This window comes from Saccopteryx leptura, chromosome 13 (assembly GCF_036850995.1).
Source record: "Saccopteryx leptura isolate mSacLep1 chromosome 13, mSacLep1_pri_phased_curated, whole genome shotgun sequence".
Lineage (NCBI taxonomy): Eukaryota > Metazoa > Chordata > Mammalia > Chiroptera > Emballonuridae > Saccopteryx > Saccopteryx leptura.
Genome location: NC_089515.1, coordinates 28,265,652 through 28,292,247, shown reverse-complemented (window position 1 = coordinate 28,292,247; position 26,596 = coordinate 28,265,652). Strand labels below are relative to the sequence as shown.

General features: G+C 40.2%; 1 protein-coding gene across 2 annotated transcripts in view; it reads right to left on the bottom strand.

Moving 5' to 3' along the window:
• Positions 1-26,391, bottom strand: part of HPSE2 (heparanase 2 (inactive)) — a 773,696-nt gene extending 747,305 nt beyond the window's left edge. For both annotated transcript variants that reach the window (XM_066354936.1, XM_066354937.1), the window contains exons 1-2: positions 26,102-26,391; positions 22,946-23,103 (exon numbers count right to left, since the gene is read on the bottom strand). In XM_066354936.1, coding sequence (XP_066211033.1) covers positions 22,946-23,103; positions 26,102-26,391 — 448 coding nt within the window. The remainder of the gene's footprint in view (positions 1-22,945; positions 23,104-26,101) is intronic.
• Positions 26,392-26,596: the final 205 nt, after the last annotated feature.

Genomic DNA, 26,596 nt, shown 5'->3' with positions numbered 1-26,596 from the left:
GAAGGAGCGAGGGAGGGAGGGAGGGAGGGAGGGAGGGAAAGAGGGAGGGAGGGAGGGAGGGGGGAAAAAGAACTGCAACTGATTTCTGTATGCTGATTTTTTGTCTTGCAACTTACTGAATTCACATATTCTAAGATGGTAAATTGTTTTGTTTGTTGTATGACTTTTTGCCACAATTTAAAAAATACCTACCTGGGCAGACAGTGACTCGTTACTACTAGACATGGACTTATTGAAATGTTTTCAAAATGATAGGTACCTGGAAACATGTTATCAAATATTTTGTAAATAATTCTTAGCCCCTATAATCAGATTTCTCTTTAGGAGGTACAATATTACACTGTTGATTTTTAGCTCTAAAACTGATGCTCCCCTTTTGTCTGCTGGAGATGTCCTTGGAAGTTTTACCAGATATCAAAGAGCTTTGAGATCTAAGTGATCTTGAATTCTGTCCTAGCTCTGTCAATTACTAGCTGTATGATCTTAAACAAGTTATTTAACATCTCTGGGCCTGAGTTTCCTCCTCTGTGCAATAACAAAAATGGTACTTATCTCATAAGATGGTTATGAAAATTAAAATAGTAGGTATAATGTGGGCACAAATGTCTGGTTCATATGAAATGTTTAATAAAAGTCATTAATAATAAAAAACAGTGCCTGACCAAGTGGTGGCACAATGGATACAGCATCATCCTGGGATGCAGAGGACCCAGGTTCAAAACCCTGAGGTCGCCGGCTTGAGCGTGGGCTCACCCAGCTTGAGCATGGGCTCACCGGCTTGAATATGGGATATAGACATGACCTCATGGGCTCTGCCTTGAGCCCAAGGTCCCTGGCTTGAGTAAGGGGTCACTGGCTCAGCTGCAGCCCCCCAGTTAAGGCACATATGAGAAAGCAATCAGTGAACAACTAAGGTGCCACAATGAAGAACTGATGTTTCTCATCTCTCTCCTTTCCTGCCTGTCTGTTCCCATCTGTCCCTCTCTTTTTCACTTTGTCTCTCTCATCGAAAAAAAATAATAATAATAATAGCTATATGATGATGACAATGATGATGATGATTAACTGGGGCATCCATTCATTCACCTATTCCCTATTTATAAGCAAGAACACACAACTGTACAAAAATAGGGCAGGGTTAAGGGTACAGTACTAGCTACAGGAAAGATTTTCTTTCCCTCTATGTGATAACTAGATTCAAATACAAGGGAAGTCTCAAATACAAAAGTGTTTTCTGCCCATGTACTAAGAATTTGAAAACCCCCATCCTCCACTATTAACTCTACTATTAAATTGTCTGACTTGATTCTGACTTTTGGGAGAGGAGTCAGTCAACAACAACCAAAAAAATAGAGTAGAGGCCCTGGCCAGTTGGCTCAGTGGTAGAGCGTCAGCCTGGCATGCAGGAGTCCCAGGTTTGATTCCCGTCCAGGGCACACAGGAGAAGCGGTCCATGGGCCATTTGGTACTAGATCGCAGAGAAAGAATAAATAACTTACATTATTTCCATTTTATTTATATTTAAGTCTGAACAATATTTTATTTTTAAAAAATGACCAGATTCCCTCTGTTACACCATCTGCTTCTCCACCCCTCCCCCTCTCTTTCCTCTCTGTCTCTCTCTTCCCCTCCCGCAGCCAAGGCTCCATTGGAGCAAGGTTGGCCCGGGTGCTGGGGATGACTCTGTGGCCTCTGCCTCGGGCGCTAGAATGGCTCTGGTTGCAACGGAGCAATGCTCCAGAGGCACAGAGCATCGCCTCCTGGTGGGCATGCCAGGTGGATCCCAGTCGGGCGCATGCGGGAGTCTGACTGCCTCCCCGTTTCCAACTTCAGAAAAATAAAAAAATAAAAAATTTTAAAAAGAGTAGAAAAGAGAGTTGTTTCCAATTGAATTGAGAGAGCCAAAAACTTGCTCAGCACTGACTATATTTTTGTTAAAAATTAAGTTTGACTCATGCCAGTGCTATTAATCCCTCAGTTTATAAGCATTGTCTGATCCCAATGAATTTGCTTAAAAAAACAAAAAGAGCCTCCCTTTTCATGTTACAATTGGGCACAAATTGCAAAGAATACTACTCATATCAAATCAATTACTATGTCCTGTCAATGTTTCATTTGTAATGACTCTCTAACAATCCTTTTGTTTCTCACTACTGATTCACTAATGTGATCTGTCCTCATCTCACTCCTGGATATCTTCACTAGCCTCTCTTTGGTCCCTCTGCAGCTAGGAGTCTACCACTGTCCTCTTCTGTCCTATGAGCCGCAAAAATAAAAATTAAAAAGAAATCTAAAATATCGCATATAATTTTCTTAGCTGCAATCCTTCTTTTACTCTCTAAAGCAGTGGTCCCCAACCCCTGGGCTGCGGACCGGTATCGGTCCGTGGGCCATTTGGTACCAGTCCGCAGAGAAAGAATAAATAACTTACATTATTTCCGTTTTATTTATATTTAAGTCTGAACGATGTTTTATTTTTAAAAAATGACCAGATTCTCTCTGTTACATCCGTCTAAGACTCACTCTTGACGCTTGTCTCGGTCACGTGATACATTTATCCATCCCACCCTAAAGGCCAGTCCGTGAAAATATTTTCTGACATTAAATCGGTCCATGGCCCAAAAAAGGTTGGGGACCACTGCTCTAAAGGATAAAATCCAAACCCTTTAATTTATCTCTCAAATTAACTCTCAGATTATCTTCCACAAACTAATCCCAAACCTACCCATTTTCATCTCTCAAGGAACGCCACCTACAACTGGTTCTCAAATGACATTGGTATGTTGGAAATGGGATTGACCCCAAGGCACATGATTATTATCTTTCTTTAACTCATCCATTCCCAAACATTAAGCAGTTCGGGGAGGGGGTATAAAAGAGTAGCATCCCTTTATTTCCAAATATTCCTGAACATGACTAAAAACCCCAGAAAAGGGATTAAAGATTAATATGTATAAAACAAAAACCCACCCTAGAGTCCTTAATTCCCCAAAAAAGTTTTCTTCTTAGCCTAGGCTTCCAGTTTATTCCAGAGGCCTTCCAGTTTCTAAGAAACCAAGACTGCCAGAAGATAAGCATAATACTGGTCTCCGTGATGGTAACTCATCAGCCTAACAACGTCATCAAGTTTTCACAATGCTCACTTCCATATCATCACCACAGAAGAGGACTCCTACACTAGTAGAGCAAATGAAGCTACTAGAGCAAAGCAGGGGCTGAAAGTGGAGGGATAAATCAGCTGCCAGACTGGGAACAAATGTCAGAAATTTTACTCTCTCCTCATGCCCAATTACTACAAGTTGTGTATTTAGTTTTAGTCTGTTTTTAGTTTCTCCCTGCATTTTTTTCCTTCTAAATAAACAAACTAGCTTGAAGACAGCAAGACTGTCAAGATGTGAGAGCTCTGTCTTTACATGCAGACCACAGCTTCTCAAGACCTCTGTTTTCCACAAGAAAATATATTATAATAATAGGCTCATTGGTTCTCTATAGACACTGGGGCTCTTTTGGTTAATGATGATCACAAACAAAGATCCAGAAACAGACTGCTACCTTCGAGGTAAGTGAATTAAAGACCTTTATTTTCAATTTGGATGGATTCCAGACCACCACAACCTAACCCATTATTTTTTCAACAAATATTTATTGAGCACCAACTATGTGCCAGACCCTATGCATGGCATATAATATGTAGTGCTTTAAAAAAATACCACCACAGGCTCTGGCCAGGTGGCTCAGTGGACAAAGCGTCATCCCTGTGCATTGAGATCGCAGGTTTGATCCCCAGTCAGGGCACACACAAGAAGCAACTAATGAGTACACAACTAAATAGAACAGCTAAGTGTAACAAGTTGATGCTTCTCTCTTTCTCTCCCCACCCCCATCTGTCCCTTCCTCCCTCCCTCTTTCTCTCTCTCTCTCTTAAATCAATGGAAAAAAAATATTTTTTAATAAAAATAAAAAACACAACCACACATTCAAGTGTAAACATACCAGAGGCAGAGGTCTACTCTAAGAAAAGTGTGCAGTGGGTCCTTAAACATCATTATTTTATGGTAAGAGAATCATTAGTCCTGGCTTTTAAATGTAACTGTGTGTTAAAACAGGAATTCAACATAAGTAAGCATTTTTGACCACCCACTATGTACTCTAGATGTGATGAAATTCTAAAATGGACTAGAAGTAATCATATTGTTGAAAAAACAGATTTTAGAATCACCTCTGACTCTGCTGCATCCTAGCTGTAAAGCTGAGACGAGTTACTTAACCTTCTTGAATTTCAGTCTCATCTTTAAATGGTGGTATTTGGAAAAAACTGCCTGGTATAGTGGTTGTGAGGACTAAATGAGATATATTAAAAAGTGCCGACCCTGGCCGGTTGGCTCAGCGGTCAAGCGTCGGCCAGCGTGGAGGTCTTGGTTTTGATTCCCAGTCAGGGCACACAGGAGAGGCGCCCATCTGCTTTTCCACCCTTCCCCTTTTCCTACCTGTCTCTCTCTTCCCCTCCTGTAGCCAGGGCTCCATTGGGACAAAGATGGCCCAGGAGCTGAGGACGGCTTCATGGCCTCCGCCTCAGGTGCTAGAAGGGCTTCGGCTGCAATGGAGCAACACCCCAGAGGAGCCAAGCATCACACCCTGGTGGGTTTGCTGGGTGGATCCCAGTCGGGCACATGCGGGAATCTGTCTGCCTTCCTCCCCACTTCTAACTTCTAAAAAATACAAAAAAAAAAAAAAAAAAGAAAAGAAAAGAAAAAAAGTGCCTTACAGAGAGTAGGTGCTCAAGAACTGTTTATTTCCTTCTTTCAAAAAAATTAGGGCCACTGACACCAGTTAAAAGTTTACTATTTTAGTAGAAGGCCTGGGATAGGATAGTAACAGTAAGACTGAAGAGAAAATGAGAAATACCAAAGGCAGTTAAACAGGTGAAAAAGAGAATTGGTACTGCATCCAAAAGATTTCATTATACCCATGTACTAAAATAAACATTCTTTTAAGAAAAAGGCTAGATCTCAAAATAAGGGTGAACTTTTTCTTTCTTAAGAAAAATTAGACTTCTGGGAAAATCTAAAAAGCAGAAAAAATAAAAAAGATACCCTTAGGGTATCTTAGGTCATTATTAGGGGTATTTTAGGTCATTATACTTCAGTAAAAAGAAAAAAAACTAAAGAAGGAGAAAAAGGTCAGGAGGAGGTAGCAAAGAGTAAAAGAAGTCAAATATATGGTGACGAAAGTACACATACAATATACAGAAGATGTATCAAAATTGTATACTTGAAACCTATATAAATTTATTAACCAATGTTACCCCAATAAATTTAATTAAAAATGTAAAGAAAAAAATAAAAATAAAAAGGTCAAAAGTAATGAATTCCTTTATAAACAATCTTTGATAAAGAATTATATAATAATTTTAAAAATCACTTCAGCCATGGGCTTCATCCCTCTATGGCCCAAGATCATGGTGTCCATGACTAAAGGCAAGCATGCTATTTCACTGAGTTTTGGCAAAGGAAAAAAAACTACTCCTTTTGAGGCAACCCTCCCCCCATATACAACTTTGGTTTGAAAGAAGTACCTTACATAACGTCATTGTCAATAGCCAGAGCCAATAAAAGAGGCTTAGGTTTTTATTTTGTTTTTTGTTTGGTGGCTGAGTTCACTTTTTTAGAAAAACTAATCTGAAGGAAGCATTAGGAATCAAGTGCTAGAGTCAAACTGCCTTCTAGTGGTGGGGTGAGGGGTGTAGGTTGGGTATAAAATCCTGGCTCTGCTACCTACTAGCTCTGTAAACTTATCTAAGAGATTTAACCTCTCTGAGCCTTAATTTCTTCTTTCCATTCAATGAAATATCCAGAATAGGCAAACCCAGAGAGACAGATGGTATAGGGTGGGGGCTAGGGGATAGTTTGGGGAAGATAACTAAGGGGTGAAATGTTTCTTTCTAGAGTGATGAAAAATGTTCTAAAATGGATAGTGGTTATGGTTACACAACTCTGTGAATATATACCAAAAACCACTGAAGTATATACTTTAAATAGTATTTAAATTGTATGGAATGTAGCTCAATTAAGCTGATTTTAAAAAAGGAAGATTAAATGAAACAATGCTTGTAGCACCTTGGAAGCGCTCAATAAATGTAGGCTGATGTTACTGATATTGCTGTTTCCAGAAGAAAATACATTTAATCTCAATTTCCTTCATGCATGTAATTGATGAGAATCACCTGGACCTTTAATTTCAAAGTTATAAAACCATTCTGTAATACAGAGGAGACTTTAAGAAATTTCAGCATTGGTCTATAACCTAAACAAACAGTTACAACAATCAGAAATAATAATAAGAGTAAATTTGTTTGATGACACCTATAAAATCTTCCTCAACTACTTCAGGTAAAGTTTACTGCTTCTTTCTCTGTAATTTATCTATTTATATTTCTACCACATCATTTTCTGCCATTAAAATAAAGTGTTAGTTCTATCAGAGCAAGGACTATATCACATTCATTTCTGTCTCCTGTAGAGAAAGAATATTGCAATGTTAACAAAATACTATGTTATACAGCAGGTGCTTAATAAATGTTTATTGAAATATTTAACTGAAAAATCTATGGATTTCTTGTAAATTCTCATCTATCTGAACTCCTGTTTCCGCCTCCTTGAAGAAAAGGAGTTTTGAAAGCTGACGCATTTAGCAACTACAGCCCATATCTCTATTTGACTAACAGATGAAAACACCTAAACAAGTGAAGTTTTACTAGTTTTGCCAGTCTTCAAGTTCTAAAGGTGGCCTGACCTGTGGTGGCGCAGTGGATAAAGCGTCGACCTGGAAATGCTGAGGTCGCCAGTTCGAAACCCTGGGCTTGCCTGGTCAAGGCACATATGGGAGTTGATGCTTCCGGCTCCTCCCCATTTCTCTCTCTCTCTCTCTCTCTCCTCTCTCTCTCTCTCTCTGTCTCTCCCTCTCCTCTCTAAAATGAATAAATAAATAAAAAATTAAAAAAAAAGTTCTAAAGGTTCTTAGAACAGAAAAATAATCTGAAATAGGTTATTTAGCCCTAGGAAGACACTGAGAACTTTATATAATCAACCATGATCCCTGCTATCATCACTAGGTAAAATGGATGAGAAGCCCCTCCTAGTTCCGCATCTTGCTGCTTGCTGCCTTTCAGTGAGCATTTCCCCTTCTGGCTACCATAGATATTGATATTAGTATCGAGTAGCAAAGCCTACTATTCCAAGTATGGTCCCCAGAGTTTGTTAGAAGTTTGTTAGAAATGCAGACTCTCGTTTTTAACTAGGTCCCCAGGTGATTCACATACACATTCAAGTTTAAGCTGAATTATAGTAGAGGTGGCTATGTCTGGGCTCTATATTCAGACTGTCTAGATTTGAACTCCCCAACAGACTAGCAGGAGTACTTTACACAAATCACTTCACCCAGAGGTTCTTACCCTGGTGTGTATTTTAAAAACACGTGGGGAGATTTTTCTTAACCTTAATGCCTCAGCTCTACCCCAGAGATTTATTTAATTGGCATAGCACCCAATATTTTTTAAAGTTCCCCCACTAATGAACCCCTTCTATCAAATGGGACAATTAATAGTACCAGCCTCATGGGGTTATAAGGAGAAAATCTGATCATCTTTACAAAACTTTTGGCAATGTACAAGTGTTCAATAATTGGTAATTATTATCATAGCTGGAAACCTGGAAATAATTATCCTACAGCAGGGATCAAAGAGAACAGGCTCACATGTACTCCTCTGGCCCCATCCTACAGGTAGATACCTGCCAAACTCATGAGGCACAAAAGAAAAGGACACAATCAAAGAACACATTATCCCCAGGATGAGTTTCTCCTAGCAGCAAACTGTTGATTGAAGCTTCAGGGAAACTATAGTGTGTCAGGTAAGGGGCAAACCATCTCTGCAAGGTGTCAGAAAAGGCCAGCACCTTCATTTGGAATGTGTTGATAGAGGGTGGGTGAGCACTATTTCAGCAGTTCTGTAACACAGGAAATCCCCCTTACCACACCTTCCTGATTTACACTGATTTTTGATACACACCACATGTATCCTCAACTTTTTTTTCCTCTCCCCCAAGTTTTCAATCGTTCTGTTCCGCATTTAGGTGATGAAAACTTAAAACCTGTGGTTATAACTTCTATGAGAAATTTCATTTTGAAAGCTTGCTAAATTTCAACTTTATTGCCACGAGGAAAACAAGAAACAAAAGACCACAGTCATCCACTAACATAAAAACCCCTAGTGAAGACATTTAATAAGTGTAAGTTTTCTGCTGCAAGTTGTTGAAAATCCTGACCTTTGACTGGAGGGCCATTCATTTGCTTCTATAAATGTTCTATGAAACAATAACACTTATTTTTCTAATGGTTTTAGGTTACGTGTTTAGTTTCACCTATGGATTTTAACTTGGCTAAGCCTGACTTGTAGGTAGTTCCTTTTGAATCTATACCCCACTAGACTCAGCCTGGGTCTACTCTTCCAAGAGGATTCATAATGGCTGGGCAAATAAGTCCACAACCTAGTTTTTCAACCAACTGTAAGGAAATAAACACCCAGATGAAAAGAGCGTACCTATTAGGGCACTGACTGATACACAAAGATTTATCTCAGTGGTGATTACAAATATTTTTTTAAGTGTGCATGGTTCAGTGACTATGTCACCAAAAAGCTCGTGTTCTATTTCCAACTCCTCTCCTTACTCATGATAGGCCCCCTCTGTGCTAGATGAAATAGACTCCTCCTGTCTCTCACTAGTTGCACTGTGATAGCTAATGAATGTCGGCATTTAGAAGGCTTTGAAATTCTTTGTTGGCAGTCTCTTCAGTGATAGTAGCCTCCCACCCAGTGCTTTCAAAGTCCCCTCCATCCCATTCTCTGGGCCAGTTCTAACCTCACTCTGGGAATGGAGCCCAGTCCTAAGAGAGTCTGGGATTCAGGTGCTAGATCTTGAAGAATGGCATTCTGCAGCCTGTTCAAGAGTTTTTCAGTGAAGAACACTTAAAAAAGACACAAGAATCTGATACTAAACTGAACCGCAGCACATCTACAAACAAAATGGCCTCTCACAAAATCCCACTCTAGCTTCCCAGAGAACCTGTTTCAGATTGGCCCAACCACCACAGGGTAAGAGTACCCACCTGGTTCATTGCAGTAAAATGAAGGGATTATTAGCTGCAATACCTCATTTAAAAGTGTCCGGCTTGCCTGACCAGGCAGTGGCACAGTAGATGGAGCGTTGGACTAGGACGCAGAAGACCCAGGTTCAAAACCCCGAGGTTGCCGGCTTGAGTGCAGGCTCATCTGGTTTGAGCAAGGGGTCACTCAGTCTGCTGTAGCCCCCCGATCAAGACACATATGAGAAAGCAATCAATGAACAACTAGGGTGCCACAACAAAGAACTGATGCTTCTCTCTCCCTTCCTGCCTGTCTGTCCCTATCTGTCCCTCTCTCTGTCTCTGTCTCTGTAACACACACACAAAAAAAAACAAACAAAAAATCAACAACAAAAAAAAACAAGTGTCAGGCTTGAAGGAGCAGTTCTTCAGTTCTAATTCCAGCTATGCCATTTAAAAGCCATGTTACTCTGAGCAACTTCTTTTGAAGTTTTTTCATTTGTAAAGTGGAAATGCCAAATTTTAAAATAAAACTACACACAGTTTCTCTAGGGATCAGAGGACTTTTTATAATTTTTAAAGAGCATTACAAATATAAAATGTAATTATTTTTCTCCTGCAAACAACTGATTAAGACTATTCAAAAATGACTACTTTTTATGTTTTTTAGTCTGTTTCTAACAAAACATATGCCAAGTCTTTTTATAAATCTCTTCTTAAGCTGACTAGTAGTATTTAAATTCACAAAGTAGCTTTAACAAGATGAATGACATTCAAAGAGAATCAAAAATCCTCATTGAGGATTTCTTTCAAATCACACAGTGATATACTATTTGAACAAAAAGCCAAAATACTTTTTGTGTCACTTTTTCCATCTGTATCCAAAACTTTACAAGGCAATTGTTTTACTGAAGGAAAGCACACTTGGATGCACAGGGTTACTTTTTCTGTGGCTGTTTTCTTGACATTTGCTCAAAGAATATATTATAGCTAAAAGGATTAAAATGAATAAGGATGTTTAAAAAGATGCTAGGGGGAAATAAATAATTTAGATCAAGTTCCAATTTGGAGAAAGAAATACAACACTGCAGCACTGCTTTGTTAGAAACTAGAGACAATTAGCAAACAAAGAGGTGCTTGCTAAAAAGTACCAATGAAAGGAATTAGAAGGATTAAATTATAGCTCACCCATTCATGGAGTATTCTTTGGCCACTGAAAAAAACTATACGTAATTACTGACAAAAGGTTATCTAGATAAGCAAGTTGTACAATATGATCCCACTTATATATTTAAAAACTTATATAAATCTGTATGCATAGAAAAAAAGTCTAAAAAGATACATGCCAAAATGTTACAAGTGGTATGGAGTGGGATTGGGAGTTAGTTAATATATGTATTATTGAATTTATATTAACGAATATGCATTACACTGGTAATTAATACAATAAATAAAAAGGATAAATCTTTAAATAAAAATGTATTAAAAAGTTAAGCATTAATCAAAAATATTCTATGAATTTTTTTAAAAGCAGAAACAATAAATGGGAAAGAGCTTATTCCTTTTGGCATATTGAGCTACCAAATAAATGGCAAATAACCAGCCAACAAGTATTTACTGAAGAGCTACTATACAAAAAGCCCTCCACAAGATGTTGTAGGGAAAATAGAAATGTTATAATCACTACCCTCACAGTTACCTAGGAGTAGAGGAAAGTTTATGTGAACATACACAAAAAGATACCTGAGAACATACGGCAGAATATGAAAATAATCAAAAAAGCTGATTTTTAGACAGGTGTCTTAGAAATTTGGGCTCAATAAATGTTTCATGAATAAATGAATAAAATAACTTTGAGCAGAGACAGTGAAGAATTCTTAAAGGAGGACAGTTTTGAGCTGGACTTTGAAAGAGAAAGAATTCAGAAATGGTTAGGAAGCAGGCAGATGAATGGCAAAGTGGAGGATTCAAAGGGTTGGAAATTAAGAGAATAGCAAAGTAGAAGCTTTGTGACAGGAAGCTGTGTCATTTGCCTGTGAATAGACTCTGGCTCCTGGTGGTAGGAGGAAAGAAGCTTGCCAAGGAGGGTAGCTGACTCTAGAGAGCATTGGAAAGCTGGAGGAGAGGGACGGGGTCTTGAGGTAGCGAACAAGAGATGTCCCTAAAGGTTTCTAGCTGGGCAATGACAGGAGGACAGTAGAGCTTCAGAAAGATTAATCACACAGCAGGATGGAGAAAGGCTGGTGATAGGGAACCCAGTATCCTGAGAGAGAAGTGACTGAATAGATGTGAGGTGATGAGTGCCCAAACCATATGAAAACAGCCACAAGGAAAACAATAATTTTCATTTAGCCTCATTCTCAAACTTTCAAATCAGACTCAACATAAACCCCTAGAGAAAAGACCTTCGAAGCTGTTTTAGTAGAAGAATGAGGAACACTGCAGTTATGTTATTTTGTGTGTGTGTGTGTGTGTGTGTATGAAAATCACCAATTTTGGAGTGAGACTGTCCTAAACCCAATCACAGCTCTGCCACTTACCAGTACTGTTACTTAAACAACCCCTGGAGTGTAGAATATATGGTGTTTTTCAACCACCCTCCACAAACTGGTATCCGTCTGCCAGAAATTTCGTGCCCATCCGCAAAAGAGTTAACCATCCTGATTTTGTATGAAGATTATAGTCTGTTAACTCTTTCACAGACTGGCACAAAATTTCTGGCAGACCAGCAGTTGGAAAACACTGGAATATATAACTTCTTTGCTCCTTGGTTCCTTCATTTTAAGTGGTAATAAAAGTGTTCTCTACTTGAATTTAACAAAATCTCAGGTCAAAGAGAAAGATAAGGGAGGGAGAAATTAAGGAAGGGTTTTCTTGAAACCTCACCCTTATCAGTTCCCCTTACCCCTCACAAGATTTCACTGGACACACAACTTGAAGGAAGAAGGTGGAGTATGGTTCTAGTTTATAAATTAAAAAAAAAAAAAAGTGATTCTAAAAATGCCCAACAATTTGATGGTAACTTTCTGACTTTTTCAAATATCCTTTTTTTATGTTTTTTGTCTGCCACTTCCATCAGTAACACTGTTGATATCTTTCTATTATTCTTTTCAATGCTTCCAATATATACTTCCTTCTCAGAGAAACTAAGTTCTATCTCACACCGGATCAGTTGTTCAATTCCTTCACTGTGTCATAAAGAGTGACAACCATCTCTTTCAACTGTTCATATGTCTCTCTATGATTATTATTTCATTATTTTACATAACAACTATTTAGTGTCCTGACCCACAAAAAAGACCTTTCAATATGCTCATGGGAAGGCCTACAGTACATATTTTTTTAAATGCTCCACTATGCTTAGTATAGGGCTTTTGAGTGCCTAATAGATGAATAAATGAAATAAAGAATGAATCAAAACGGATTCCTCTCTTATCTAAGTATGGTGAAGAGAAGGTAAGACTGGGTTCTAATTCTGGTTCGACCAGCTATTCATCTGTATGATCTTGAGCAAGTATCCGTTTCTTCACACATACATTTCTCATCGGATTGATTTAAGAATTAAAGGAAGTAACTTGTCAAACACAGTAACTGTTCAACAAACAGTGGCTATTATTGGCAGTATTACTATTCAGCCTTAAAGCCAAGTCAAGACCCCTCCTCCTAGACACCTGTCCTGACTATTACAGCTCTCATTTAACCCTCAACTCTGAACTTTTACAGCCCTTGGAGCTTTCACATCTTTAACCTTTGAAAATAGCCTATCTTGTTCTCATTGCTGTTATTTCCTGCATGTCTCATGTGTTTGAGGAAATATTTACGGCAACTTACAGAATTTTACAATTAGATGCTACATGTAGACAAGTTAGTCAATTCTCTTCACTTTACAGATAAGGAAATCTTTAAGAGGGTGAACAATTTCCCCGATGGCATACAGTTAATAAAAGAATTAAGACTAATACCAAGCCTGACCAGGCGGTGGCGCAGTGGATAGAGCGTCAGACTGGGATGCGGAAGGACCCAGGTTCGAGACCCCGAGGTCGCCAGCTTGAGCGTGGGCTCATCTGGTTTGAGCAAAAATTCAGCAGCTTGGACCCAAGGTCGCTGGCTCAAGCAAGGGGTTACTCGGTCTGCTGAAGGCCCACGGTCAAGGCAAATATGAGGGAGCAATCAATGAACAACTAAGGTGTCGCAATGCACAACGAAAAACTAATGATTGATGCTTCTCATCTCTCCGTTCCTGTCTGTCTGTCCCTATCTATCCCTCACTCTGACTGTCTCTCTGTCTCTGTAAAAAAATAAAATAAAAAATAAAAATTTAAATAAAAAAGAAAAAGACTAATACCAAAATCTCCTTGTGAAGTTCATAGCAGAGTCCCATTTAAGCCTACAGAGTTAATGAATGATGTCACCGAGTTCCTGTTTCACACCACTTTAGCAGGATGGTTTTAGGCAAGCTACTTAACCACTCTGTGTCTCCATTTCCCCATTTGTAAAATGAGGCAAACAGTATTTAGGGTTGCTAAGAGGATTAAATGTGTTAATACATGCAAATTGTTTAAAATAGTACTTGGCACATAATAAGCACTCAATAATGTTAGGTAACATCATTACTCTTATTAAACTGCAGAAAAACATCCATTCCTTCATAACATTTCAGAAAAATGCCTCAAATCTGGGCAATTTACCTTTTCCAAGCTTTCCAATCTCACCAGTGTTTTTGCCTTTCCAAGAGTAAGTGAAAATAAGATACTGATTTAATCCCCAACTCCTTCAATACAAACATATAGATACAGATATGTACTTCCATCTTTTATAAATATGCAGCTTATAGTTTTCATTCTTCATTCTTTGCCACACAAAAAGTAAAACACATGAATTAAGGTTTATAAATAACATAAATATCATACTTTGACTTAATGTGTCTGTTCTATGCAGTGTGGTGATAATTATCTCTATATGAATTTTATGTGCATGTCAATGCCAGTGTGTTTTCTTTTTAAGGACTTTATTAATTTTTTAGAGAGAGAGAGAGGGAAAGAGGAAGAGAGAGCGAGAGAGAGAAGGGGGAGGAGCAGGAAGCATCAACTCCCATATGCCTTAACCAGGCAAGCCCAGGGTTTCGAACCGGCAACCTCAGTGTTCCAGGTCGACGCTTTATCAACTGCACCACCACAGGTCAGGCAATGCCAGTGTGTTTTGATTATCAATTCCTAAAGACAAAAATTGTCTGCTTAACTCAATCATACATAAATTCTGGGCACTTGCAGTAAATTTAATCAAGTACTCAGAGAAGAATTTCGGAAAACTTCAGAAAATGGAAGGGGGTAATGGAGATTGGCTTAGCAGAAGACTTGATGAAAGAGGCGACTTGGGTAAAGCTTAAAGGACAAGCAAAATTTTGTGTGAGAGTAGGGGAGATACAGAGACAGATTCCTGCATGCGCCTGACCCAGGATCCACCTGACACCCCCTCCCCCATCTGGGGCTGATGCTCTGCCCATCTGGGGCAGCTGGCAATCAAGCTATTTTTAGTGCCTGAGGCAGAGGCTCCACAGAGCCATCCTCAGTGCCCCAGGCTGAACTGTTCGAATAAATGGAGCCATGGCTGCAGAAGGGGAAGACAGAGAGAGAGAAGGGGGAAGGGGAGGGTGGAGAAGCAGATGGTCACTTCTCCTGTGTGCCCTGACTGGGAATCAAACCCCAAACTTCCACATGCCAGGTCAGCGCTCTACCACTGAGCCAACTAGCCAGGGCCAGCAAATTTTAATTCAAGAAGGAAGATGAGTGTTCAAGGAGGAGGGTATTGTATGAGCAGAGTAGAGGGACTGGGCAAAGATTAGTCTAACTAAAGCAGAGCAGTGATACTAGAGACCACTGTGAAATTCTGTTAAATATGTAAGGCCAGAGTACTTTGATAGTACAGCCCATGTTTTATTTCTCTTGGTAGCCCCAATATCTAGTACTAAATTTTAGATACAGTTGATAATAAAAAAAATGTTTATTGAATTAAGCAAAATTACACTGTTTTTTCACCCTACTAAAGTGAAGAAAACTGAACAGAACTGAATTCATCTCAGATCATGAAAGCAAAGGATAAAAAGAAATTCAACAAGTATCTATAGCTTCTACAGCACTGGCCAATAGTCTAGAAATGTATTTTTACTTTGCCTACATCACTATCCATGGATGAGTGCAAGAAATAAAACACACCAAATTCGCTCATGCTCATATATCCATATTCTCTCTCTCTCCTCACCCCCCCCCCCACACACACACACATAGCTCAGAGTTCCAATCCATTGCCTCATAGACTGAGATAGCTGAAAACTTGATTAAGGCACTAAGAAGCACTGAAGTTAAGATTCTTAAGATCTCATCCATTTTCTTTACTTTTTTCTTTTTTTTTTCTTTCTTTTTTTTTTTTTTTGTATTTTTTCCGAAGCTTGAAACGGGGAGGCAGTCAGACAGACTCCCGCACGCGCCCAACCGGGATCCACCTGGCATGCCCACCAGGGGGCGATGCTCTGCCCATCTGGGGCGTTGCTCTGCCTCAATCAGAGCCATTCTAGCGCCTGAGGCAGAGGCCACAGAGCCATCCTCAGCGTCCGAGCAAACTTTGCTCCAGTGGAGCCTTGGCTGCGGGAGGGGAAGAGAGAGACAGAGAGGAAAAAGAGAGGGAGGGGTGGAGAAGCAGATGGGCGCTTCTCCTGTGTGCCTTGGCCGGGAATCAAACCCGGGACTCCTGCACGTCAGGCCGACGCTCTACCACTGAGCCAACCGGCCAGGGCCATCTCATCCATTTCCATGAAGGATTCTCAGAAGAGACTCCTGACTCCAAGAGCCTAGACCATGTGACTGGCAGGCCAAGGGAATTTTAAAAGAAACTTCTCTTCTTCATGAGATACCCATCTCAGCAGTACTTGGGAGAACAGAAGAAAGACTTTAAACAAATTTGGCAAGACAAATAATAATATCTGGTACTGGCAACAGTAGCACAATTTGTATTGTACAGGAACACACAACTGTGTATAAATTACTTTTGGCCTCAATGATCAGTGATAATTATACAAATGCAGTTGAGACTGAAAGGTTTATTTACTAAACTTTTTGATTCACTCAAATTAATTAAACCACCTCTACAAACAATAAATCAGAGTACCCTGATTTCTACTACTTCCTGCACTATGCAGATTGCCACAATGACTAAATTGAGACTGAATGATATGCTGGCGATATCTTTGTGAGATACATTCAAATTCACAGGGTACAATGAGCTGCAGCTAACACTCAGGACCTAGGTACCAAACTTCAAACATTACAGAAAATGCATTCTTTAATACAATATTAAATTGTGTCAAATCCTAGAGTTGATGGCAGACAAATCATAAATGCCAAATGATGAAGTTGGGATGGAGGCTTTCCTTGGGCCTAAAAATGTCCAGAAACTGCTTTTAGCTGATGTTGCATAAGTGACAAGAGGTCACTAGTATATAATGTGACAGTAGTACCTAGGTCTCATTCACCTTCCCAGCCTCAGTGTCAAATAAGAACTTGGAACTAGATGCCTGTTCAATGAGCAAATTCATAAGTAAATGAATATAATAAAATACTAGGCTATTTTTACCTTATAAAAGTAGGAAGAGTAACAACAATTATCATGCCAATTCTAAAACCTTATTTTATATACCCTATAATATGAGAATTAAATTAATAATTCCATTTTAAATCTTTCAAACATGCTTCATAACTCAAACATCACCAAGTGCAGCTATGACACACTAGTTAGAGTATGTAATGTGTGCAATGATTTGGAAAAGGACAATGGGAGAGGGCAAGGATTGCTGCTCAGGCTGAAAATGTCCTTCCCTTCTCCAATGGAGTAAAATAACTTATAACGGCCTTTATTTTCCTATAGGGTCAATTCCATTTTACTATGCCTAAAATGCAAGATTGTCATAATCTAATCTGAATTTACCCAACCAAAATTTTCTCTCACACATGTGCTGTTCCCTATTTAAACTACATATTTGGGAGCTAACAAAAATACATTAGAACTTCTTAAAACTAAATTTATACATAATTCTAGCAATATGAGCTTTTCTTGGTATAATTTCTAATGTGTACTTTATTTTTATATTTTTTAATTATAAATATTTCTGAATTAACAAAAAATGTGCAAATGGGCTTCTATAAAAAAGTTTGACATGATTCTAGCAAAATGAACTGAAGCTTAGGGGGTCTCCTTACTGCCCAAACACATACTTAGGCTTTGGTTCATGCCCTTTCTTTTGAGTTAAATGTTCTCTCTTCTAGTCTCTTCTTCCAAAATCTGCCCATCTTTGAAAAGGCTAAACCTCACTTCCATGTAAGTCTGGCTTGTATTCATCTCTACTTTTCCTGTTATACCCTGGCAAACTAGTATGTTCTACTTAGCACTTTATTCTAGATTATCTTTGTGTTACTCTTCATTTTTATCAATATAACTATTATCACACTAAGTAGAATCAACAGTTCATTGACAACGGGAACAGTGTATTTTGAAAGGTCAAGTCAGGTGTTTTACAAAGTGTCCTTCAACTTAGGTTTTACTAGTATTTTCTCAAATTTACAGTTATGGATTTGAGGAGAGAGTATCACAAAGATGAAGTGTCCTTCCCATAACGTCCTATCAGGAACTACAAGATTTTAACATGACTTATCTGCTGATGCTAATTTTAACCTTGACCACTTTGCTAAAGTAATGTCTCTCAGTTTCTCCCCCTAAAGCCAACATTTGCCCCTTTACAGACTTGCTTCTTTAGAAGCAGTCATTAAATCCAGTCTTCTCAAAAGGAGAGAAGTCAATCACCATATCCTAAAGGAAGAACATATGCTAAAACCACCATAATAATTCATTAATTAATATTCTATTTGAGGCTATGCAAATATTGTTTTATCTCAAAGTTTCCTCTAGTTATTTTAATACCAATTAGTAGATCTTGCCTATAGCAGTTTTTACTCTTGTGTTCTAATGGTGATTTATGACACTATCTTTTACTTGTTTGATATTCTGCCATTCTTTGTCCAGAATGAAACTAAACACAAAGTCGATAATCAATAAATGTTTGTTAAATGTAACTGAATTTCAAGAAACATTTATGTGAAATAAAACAAGATAATGAAAGGTAGATAAGTTCAAGGCAAATATGTATTTTGGCAATTACGCTGTTCTCATGTCATATGTCCTGATTAATGGTATGAAGTTAGAAAGAAAAAGAATTATCTCACCTCTGCTAAAACTGGGAAAAGTTCCTGGAGAAAAGAGAACAATAATAATAGCTACATAGTGCCTTAGAGATTACAAAGTGTATTCACACACTGATTGATCAATTAGGATTTCAGAAGCTTTCTGAAGATAAAATCTTCAGGAGACGGAGATTAAAAAAACACATTTAAACTTGTTAAAAGGTACTATTAAATCAGGAATTGGAAAGTTAGGCATAGAAACTATATAAAGCTAACAAGGAAAAGCAAAAGTAAAAGCAAAGAAGAAACAGATACAATAAAAAAAATAATGTGGTTCCAGGTAGTAAGGTTGATTTAATGCAGAACATAAAACCAAGACAACTTAGACTACCAAAGATAAAGAGTACATAGTTTTAAAAATTAATAATGTCGCCCTAGCCAAATAGCTCGGTTGGTTGGAGTATTGTCTTGAAGCACAGAGGTTGCCAGTTTGATCCCTGGTTAAGGCACATACAGGAACAGATGGGTGTACCTGTCTCTCTCTCTCTCCCTCCCTTCCTCTCTTGCTAAAATCAATAAATAAAAGAGAAAGATAGAAAAAATAGAAAGAAAATCCTTTAAAAAATAAATGAATGAATGAATAATGTCATTAAACTAAGCATTAAAAACAGACTTTATGGGAACATGTAGTGAAGATGAAAAATGAATAGAATCATGTTTGTGTTCATTAATTTCTTCATTGGTCACCTCCATTTTTCCCATGCCTTTAACAGTGCTCTTAACCTATTATGTATCCAAAATTATTTTCTGAAGCTCTATTATGTTTCATACATAATGTTAGACATTTTGGGATACACAATAATTAACAGATATGATTTCTTCCTATAAAGAATGTGCATTCTAGTAAGAAAGGTAAAACAAATATACCGTATTTTTTGCTCCATAAGACATACTTTTTTCCCCAAAAAAGTAGAGGGGAAAATGCCTGTGCATCTTATGGAGCAAAAAATATGGTATTTTATTAAATATTTTAACACACCATTTGGTTTAGAATTTTTTTTTCTTATTTTCCTACTTCCCTAGGTGTGTCTTATGGTCAGGTGCATCTTATGGAGCAAAAAATACAGTATATATGAAGAGTTAAAGAGCAAAACAAGGCAAAAGAGGCCAACAGAGCAGCATAAGAGTAAAAGCTACAACAGTCCAGAAAAAGAAGAAATCACTATGAAATGACCTGTTCAGGAAAGGTTCTGAAAATAAGGGGCATTTGCAATAGGCCTTCAGGAACTGGGCACAATAGGAGGTGAGATTTGAACAAAGCCATGAGAAAGGCAATTAGATCAGAGATATACTGGCTAAGCAAAGGTATGGGGTTGAGACAGTGCTTTAAGAAGAGAGTGAAATCAAGTAGGGTTGTAAATAAAAAGTATATGAAAACATAAGGTACAGAGGTAAGCTAAGATTGAAATGTGAAAGTCTTTGAATGCCAAGGTGAGAAGTTTAAACATTTTCTGAAAGCAACCCAAAAATAATCAAAGTTTTAGAGCAAAAGAGTGACATAATATGCCTGAAACTAATATAATACTGTTATGTCAACTGTAATTAAAAAACAAAGTTTTTAAAGAATTACATGATAAATGTGATATTTTAGAAATATTAAGCTGGCTTTTGATGTGCATAATAAATTATAAATACCTTGATTAAAGATATGGTTATGACAGTAAAGAGAAAGGTATACAAAGAAAGTACACTGAATATGCAAGAAAGAAGGGCAGACTGGAGAAAAATAAATTTATGAACAAAAGATTAACCCAAGATTTCTTTGTTGGGAGCAAGAAAAGCATAACATCACAGAACAGAGAGGAAGTTAGGCAAAAGGTGAGATTCCAAGTTATAAAGAACAATCCAATTTTTATTTGTATGAAGTTTAAATTGCCTAAGCATAGAGTGTATTAAAAGAGTAACCAAAGAGGCTCCCAAAGTGATAAACAGTGGCTTTAGAAAAAGAAAACAGAGTTACATTAAAGTGCTTAAAAAGTATTTGGAAAATAGAAGCCATATGACTTTTTGTTATTATACAATGTTATGTTAAAGTCAGTACATCTTTTTTTTTAATAAGGTGCTTATGCCTAAGTGGCTATTACAGGGCCATTTACTAAGAAGACCTAATTACTTTAAGATGCACATGCTGATGACAATTATCACTGAATGAAATGTAACAGCTGAAGTATAATTTTTCAAAATTGCTGAGACTATACCAAAAACAATTTTGCCTTGAATTCTGCAATGCAACAAAAAGACAACATGGATGATTTAAGGATATGTGAGCATCAAAGGGCAGAAATAGGGCATTCCCACTCTCTTTAACTCTGCTAAGGCCTCAAATACTGATCTAGTTCAGAGCATCTTATTACCAGAGAGACATAAATCAAAAGGAGTTCAGCTAGGAGCAATAAAACAGATTAGTGTCTGGAAGGACTGACTTTAAAGAAAGTTTTAAAAGAATTAAATTCAGGTAGTCTAGATTTAAAAAATAACAGCTATGAGTAAACATTTCTTGAAGCTGACACATCAAAGACAGAAATTATTTTGACAGTAGACATGTAAAAAATGACAAAAAAGAATAATCATAAATATTTAGGAGATATTTATAAAGGAATAATCATAAATATTTAGGAGATATTTATAAAGGGAAATATCAGGTTTTGCTGGAAAAAACCTATGAGAGAAGAACTCTTTCCCACAGAAGTGGTGAAAACTACATTCCTAGAGATATTTAATGCCAGTTTGGACAAAACAAGAAAAGGATTCCATATGGAATGATCCTGTACTGGCCCCTGAAGTGGTGGGAGGATTGAAGCTGATCTTAGATCTTTAACAATTCTGATTTTTTTAGTTCTATGAAGTTTTATAGGGCACAATCTTTTGCCAATTTCCTTTCTCTCAATGATGCCCACTTTCTCTTTTTATGAAGGAAAACAAATTGTATCCTTCATTTGAAGACAATCTCATGTTCTCAATGAATCAGTAATATAATCCTAGGTTCAAGTTTGGGAGAAAAAGGCCAATTCCTATCATTTATAATGGTCGTTTTTCACCCCAGTGGTTCCTGGTACTCTTATAAGTTTTCTTACAAACTCAAGAGGAAATAATTCAAATGGTTTCAAAGAAGAGCTGTTTCATCAGGAAAACATTAATATTTTCTTTTCTTGTATCTGATCGCAGAGCTGACAGTGACCCTGAGAGCTATAAGACCCTGGGTCAAATTACCAACAGAGCTGCTGTTCAGGATTATCTTTTACCTTTCAGCATTCTATGCTGAGTGACAGCAAAATCTACTTGCAATCTACTTTTTATGGCAATGACATTTACCTTTGAAAAGATGTCGCCTTAAATACCTACACACTTTGGCAAATGTTATAAAAGAGGAAGTTCTATTCACACTTCAAACCCACGAAGCCTCAGTCTTGCTCTCTTCTCTCTCCATTCTGGCACTTTAAAAAAATGTTTCTCACCCACCCTTGAAATAAATCCCAATACCTCTCCAGGATTCCCATTCAGTGAAAGTCCCAGAAAATATAGCAACATTTCCTCATTTTGCTGATTTACCAGGACAAGATGTAACAAAATCCAGGGAACTCTGAGAAACTGTCCCTGAACCCTTTAAAAATAAAACTGTAGCTCACTTATAAGGAACAGCAGGACAGAGATAGCACTCCAAGAATGGACACTAATGCCTCTTGTATCCAATCTAAACAACCTCAGTGGCTGAGGACTCATCTTGCCTATATAAAAGAACATTCCCTTAGCCACATGGAAAGTTAATATATAGTAACACCAAAACCTCTAAACAAAAATTTTTAAATACCATCTTCATTATTTTCCTAGTAAAAATGAGACTGTTCAAACCTAAAAAGACTTCTCACGCTGGAATAGGATTTGAAGTTTTCAAAGCCCAAGGTTTAACTCATCTGATCCTGGCAGGAAAGAAGGCTGGCATTCATAATCCCATTTTTTAAATGAGAACAGGCAGCTCTGAGATTAGGCAGTCTGGAGAAGGACCTGCTGTGGAGATTTTTGAATCTTCCCTAACAAGGGACCAACCCAAATGGGATTAGTCCAGAAAACTTTAGAATGTGTTTCAAAAAATGGCTGGATCTTCATCTCAAAAAAGCAAGAAATAAGAAAAACAATAGCCACTTTTTTCCCTAGAATTTTGCTATGAAACGTGAACCTGACCCTTGAATAACCTATGAACCTGCCTGTATTTTCTCCAGAAACCCACTGCATCTTCTCCCCACAGGACTGGCCTGCCAGAAGTTTTGACTACCTATTGGTGGCCTCGGGACTCAGCAGCCCAGCAGAAGGCCAGCCGCCGAGACCTGGACAACCTGGGAGACCTTTTTGCGTAACCAGGTCAGGAGTCCCACACTCCCGTGCCCTTGTCTGCAACTATCAGCTCTTCAGGGGAGCTTCTACCAGACTCCCTTCAAATCTTTCCTCTACACAAATACACACCCCTGTTCGCTTCCACTCCCTGAACTTCACCCACCCAGCAAGAATAGGAAGCAAGTTCTCACCATCCTCGTAGTTTTTGAGATAGTAATCTGGGCCGGGGCCCCCGCGGCTTTTCGCCGGGTTCCTCAGGTTCTGGAACTGCAGGAAGTCCGTCCTTTTGCCCCCGAAGCGCAGAAAGGCGGGCGAAAGTCCCCGGGCCAGCGTCACCAGACGCTTGGAGCTGCAAAAATAAAGAGAGAGGAAAGGATCCCGAAGGGAAAAGGTGGGAGGCCGCGGGCCACCCGGCAAGGCTCTCTGGCCACTCTTTTCGGGCGACCTGGCCCACGCTCGGGGACTTGAGAGCTCCGTGTCCGACCCAGCCCGCCGAACGCAGGCTCTCTACGGCCTCTCGCGTGAGCCTGGCGTCCATGCCCGCCCGGCTCCGGGGGTCTACGCCTCCTGTGCCAAGCCAGCGGCCGCCCCCTGCCCTCAGGCACCCCGACTGTGCTCGCCAAAGGTACGTATGTGCCCAAAGGGTTAAATGGTGTTTGTTCACAGTGTGTATGGGGAGGGGGGGCACACTTCTGAGAACACGCGGCTAAGGCACAGTTGCCGGCTCCGCCACTGCCGGGAAAGCGCTCCTGAAGGAGACGCGCGGCGCGCACCGCGGGGCTCCGACTTTTGCCAAACTTCAACGCTGAAACCCCGGATCTGTCTCCTCGGCCCCAGGGGCACCACAACCTCATTAGAGAAGGTGAAACCTGTCTTCTTACTCTCAGACCAGACATCTGAGGTCAAGTTGACTCTGACGTTGTTTAATGCTAAAGTTAATTTTCTTTTCCCACAACTTTATACCAGTCGCGTCCCTCTCCCGAATCTCTAGGCAGAAGATTCCCGGGGTTAATCCTTGCCTTTCCGAGAATACTCCCCACCCCCGCCTTGCACAATAAAGCCAATGTCTCTTTGACCCCTGCAGTAACTCAGCCTGATGTCTCCGCAGCCCCCCACCCCCACCCCCACCCCACCGCCCGCCCGGAGCTGGGCTCAATCTTTTCTCCTTCCCACGTGGGGCCATTTAGAAGCGATGCGGAAAATGAACTTTGCCGAAATGTGGAACCTGCACGTCCTAGGAAACTCGAGGAGCACCAGAACAATAGCATTGACCTCTATTTAGGTTCAGGATTTCCAGAAATAGGTTTTTTTAAAAGCCAAGCACTGCTACTTCGGAAAGGGGTGGGAAACCAGCAATGCAGACGCTCTTAATGCTAAGGAGATCAGCTGCTGAGTTCCGGGATCTGTAAATTATTTTTAACGCTTTGCTGTTTCAGGTTTTGAAATTCCAAATCCAAACGTTGAAACTAAAGAGTCTCATAAAGGGGTGGATACAAGAGGGGGGAATCCCGGAGATTCCGCTGAGGCACTTTCTGAGAAGCCGTGCCCGCGGGGAGCAGCCTGGCGACGGAGGACCCCAGGACTGCGTCCAGGGCGGCACGGTCCGGGCGTCGCGCGAGGCCACGGCGGGCAGAGAAGACGTCGGTGCCGAGTCCGGCCCTGCGGAAACGGCATTTCCAGCAGACGTCCGTCCGGAAGCCTACACAGCCAATGCAAACGCGCCCCGCCACGGCTTCTTCCCCCAATGCCGCCTTCCAGAATCTTTTCTGTGGCAACCAGGAGGGTTTTTTAAAAGAGAATCCTGAAGGAGTCTGCGCAGCTGGAGAAGCACAGTGCGAGTGGGGCGTGTATTTCGGCAAAGCCCTGTTGTCCGCCCCCACCCCCAACCTGGGGACGAGCTGAGACGCGCTCTGCAGCACGGGAAGAGCTTCCAAGGGGGACGCCGACCGACGCGGAGCTGTTCCCGACCTCCCAGCGGAGGCGCGGGCGGCAACCGGAACGCCGGCGGCAGCCGGCGCTCAGTCCTCACGCAACGCTCGCTCCACGTGGAAGGAGCGCCGCACGTGGCGCCTCTCACTACGCCTCCCGCTACCTGCCGCGTCCGCGGACCGGCCGGAGACCCGGGTCAACACAGAGGGCTGAGGACCGGGTAAGCCCGAGATGCAAAACTCGAATTTCGCAAGGAGTGAAAGCTACTCACGAAAGACGCGCGGCGGACGCGGCCTCAGGGCGGAGAAACGGGACTGAGAGCGCTCAGGGCTCTTGGGGAGAACCCACAGCTAAGGCTCAGATTTGGAGGGAATTTTTAAAAATTCAACAATTGGATTCGACATTGCAGACGATTAATTTCTCTTTCTTTTCTTTTCTTTTTTACACTGCAACTCTGTCCCTGATGAGAAGATGTCGTGAATACCTAACTGCTGAACATTAACAATCGGGGAGAAGGTGAACCCAAGTCGATTCCAAGCGCTAAAGTAAAGGGGTCCGTGAGCACAAACCTCCAGCCTTGCTAATCCGCCAGTGCCGGCTTCAGACTTCGAAAACATCCCCGGAGTATTTCCAGAACCTTTTCCGCTTTCCTTATATACTCTATGACTGGAGAGAGGATTTTTTTTTTCTCTCTCTCTCTCTCTAAAGAAAAACTAAACTATGCAGTTACCGCAGGAGATTTAAGGAGGAGGGGCTGGGGGGCCATTCAGTCTATTAAAAAGCGTCTTACAAAGTCCTGAACTCTGGAAACGACAGTGGAGGATATAAAATAAAAAAATTTAAAGTCCGACCCAACTTGCCCACTGCTCAAGCCCCTGTTTAAATTCGTTTTCTGTCTGGGACTGGGATAGAAATGATGAAACTAACTTTCCGTGGAAAATTCCACTTTCGTGCGATTCCCCGCCCGAACACATTCATAGACACACAGGCAGACACGCACTCTCTCTCTCTCTCTCACACACACACACATACACTTCGTCCTCTCGGGTCTTTGTTTTTCGAGACCTTCTCTTCACTTTTGTAACTACCCTGAACCTCTTGTTTCTTCTTCAGAAGGGGACGGGGAGGCTAATTGTGGATATATGTAAGCACAACATTTTTTCAGTCATAACTGATAAGTTTCTGAAATGCCTTCTGCATTGCAAACATGTGCATCTTAATAGAAAACATTGCTTTTCTCAATCACCAGTTACAGCCTCACAGCAAATATTCCAGGAGAAGGAAAACCTCCTTTCTTCTCTTTGAGAAATCCTCTTGGTTTATTTTCTTTTTCTTCTTCCCCCTTTGGAATGGGAGATAGGAAGGGGTGGGGGTTCTTACTTTAAAAAAAATATGATCCATCGAAGCCCCTGCCTTACCTTAAGAAATCGAGCCAGCCATCATGAATGATGGACGGATCCAGCTGCAGAGAGAGGAAGTTCTCATTGACTGTCCTGATTGGGTTCTTGGTGCTCACATCAAGTAGGATCAGGGTCTTTTCCTTCAAACCTGGAGCTCTGTCTACAGGCAAGGATCTCCTGTCTCCAGCTTGGGAGGAAAGGAAGAGATGGAGCAACAGAGCCAAGAAGAGAGCCACCGGGGCTAGGCATGCGGGGGGGCGAAAGTCGCTGGAGGGCATGGCTTCAGGGAAGGCACAGAGCACCCTCATTAAATCCCTCTGATTTAAACCTCTCTTCCTACAGGGTCTCACTGGTGACTAATTGTCCTTATCTAAAGTGTCTGTCTGTCTGCCCCCCCATTTTCCCCTTCCTCCCCCCTCGCTCTGTCTTTCTCCCCCCCTTTTTTCCCTTCTGTGTTTTGGTGCTTGGTGGAGCGAACTCACGCCCCTAGCCAGCCTTCTCAGCAACTCGTGC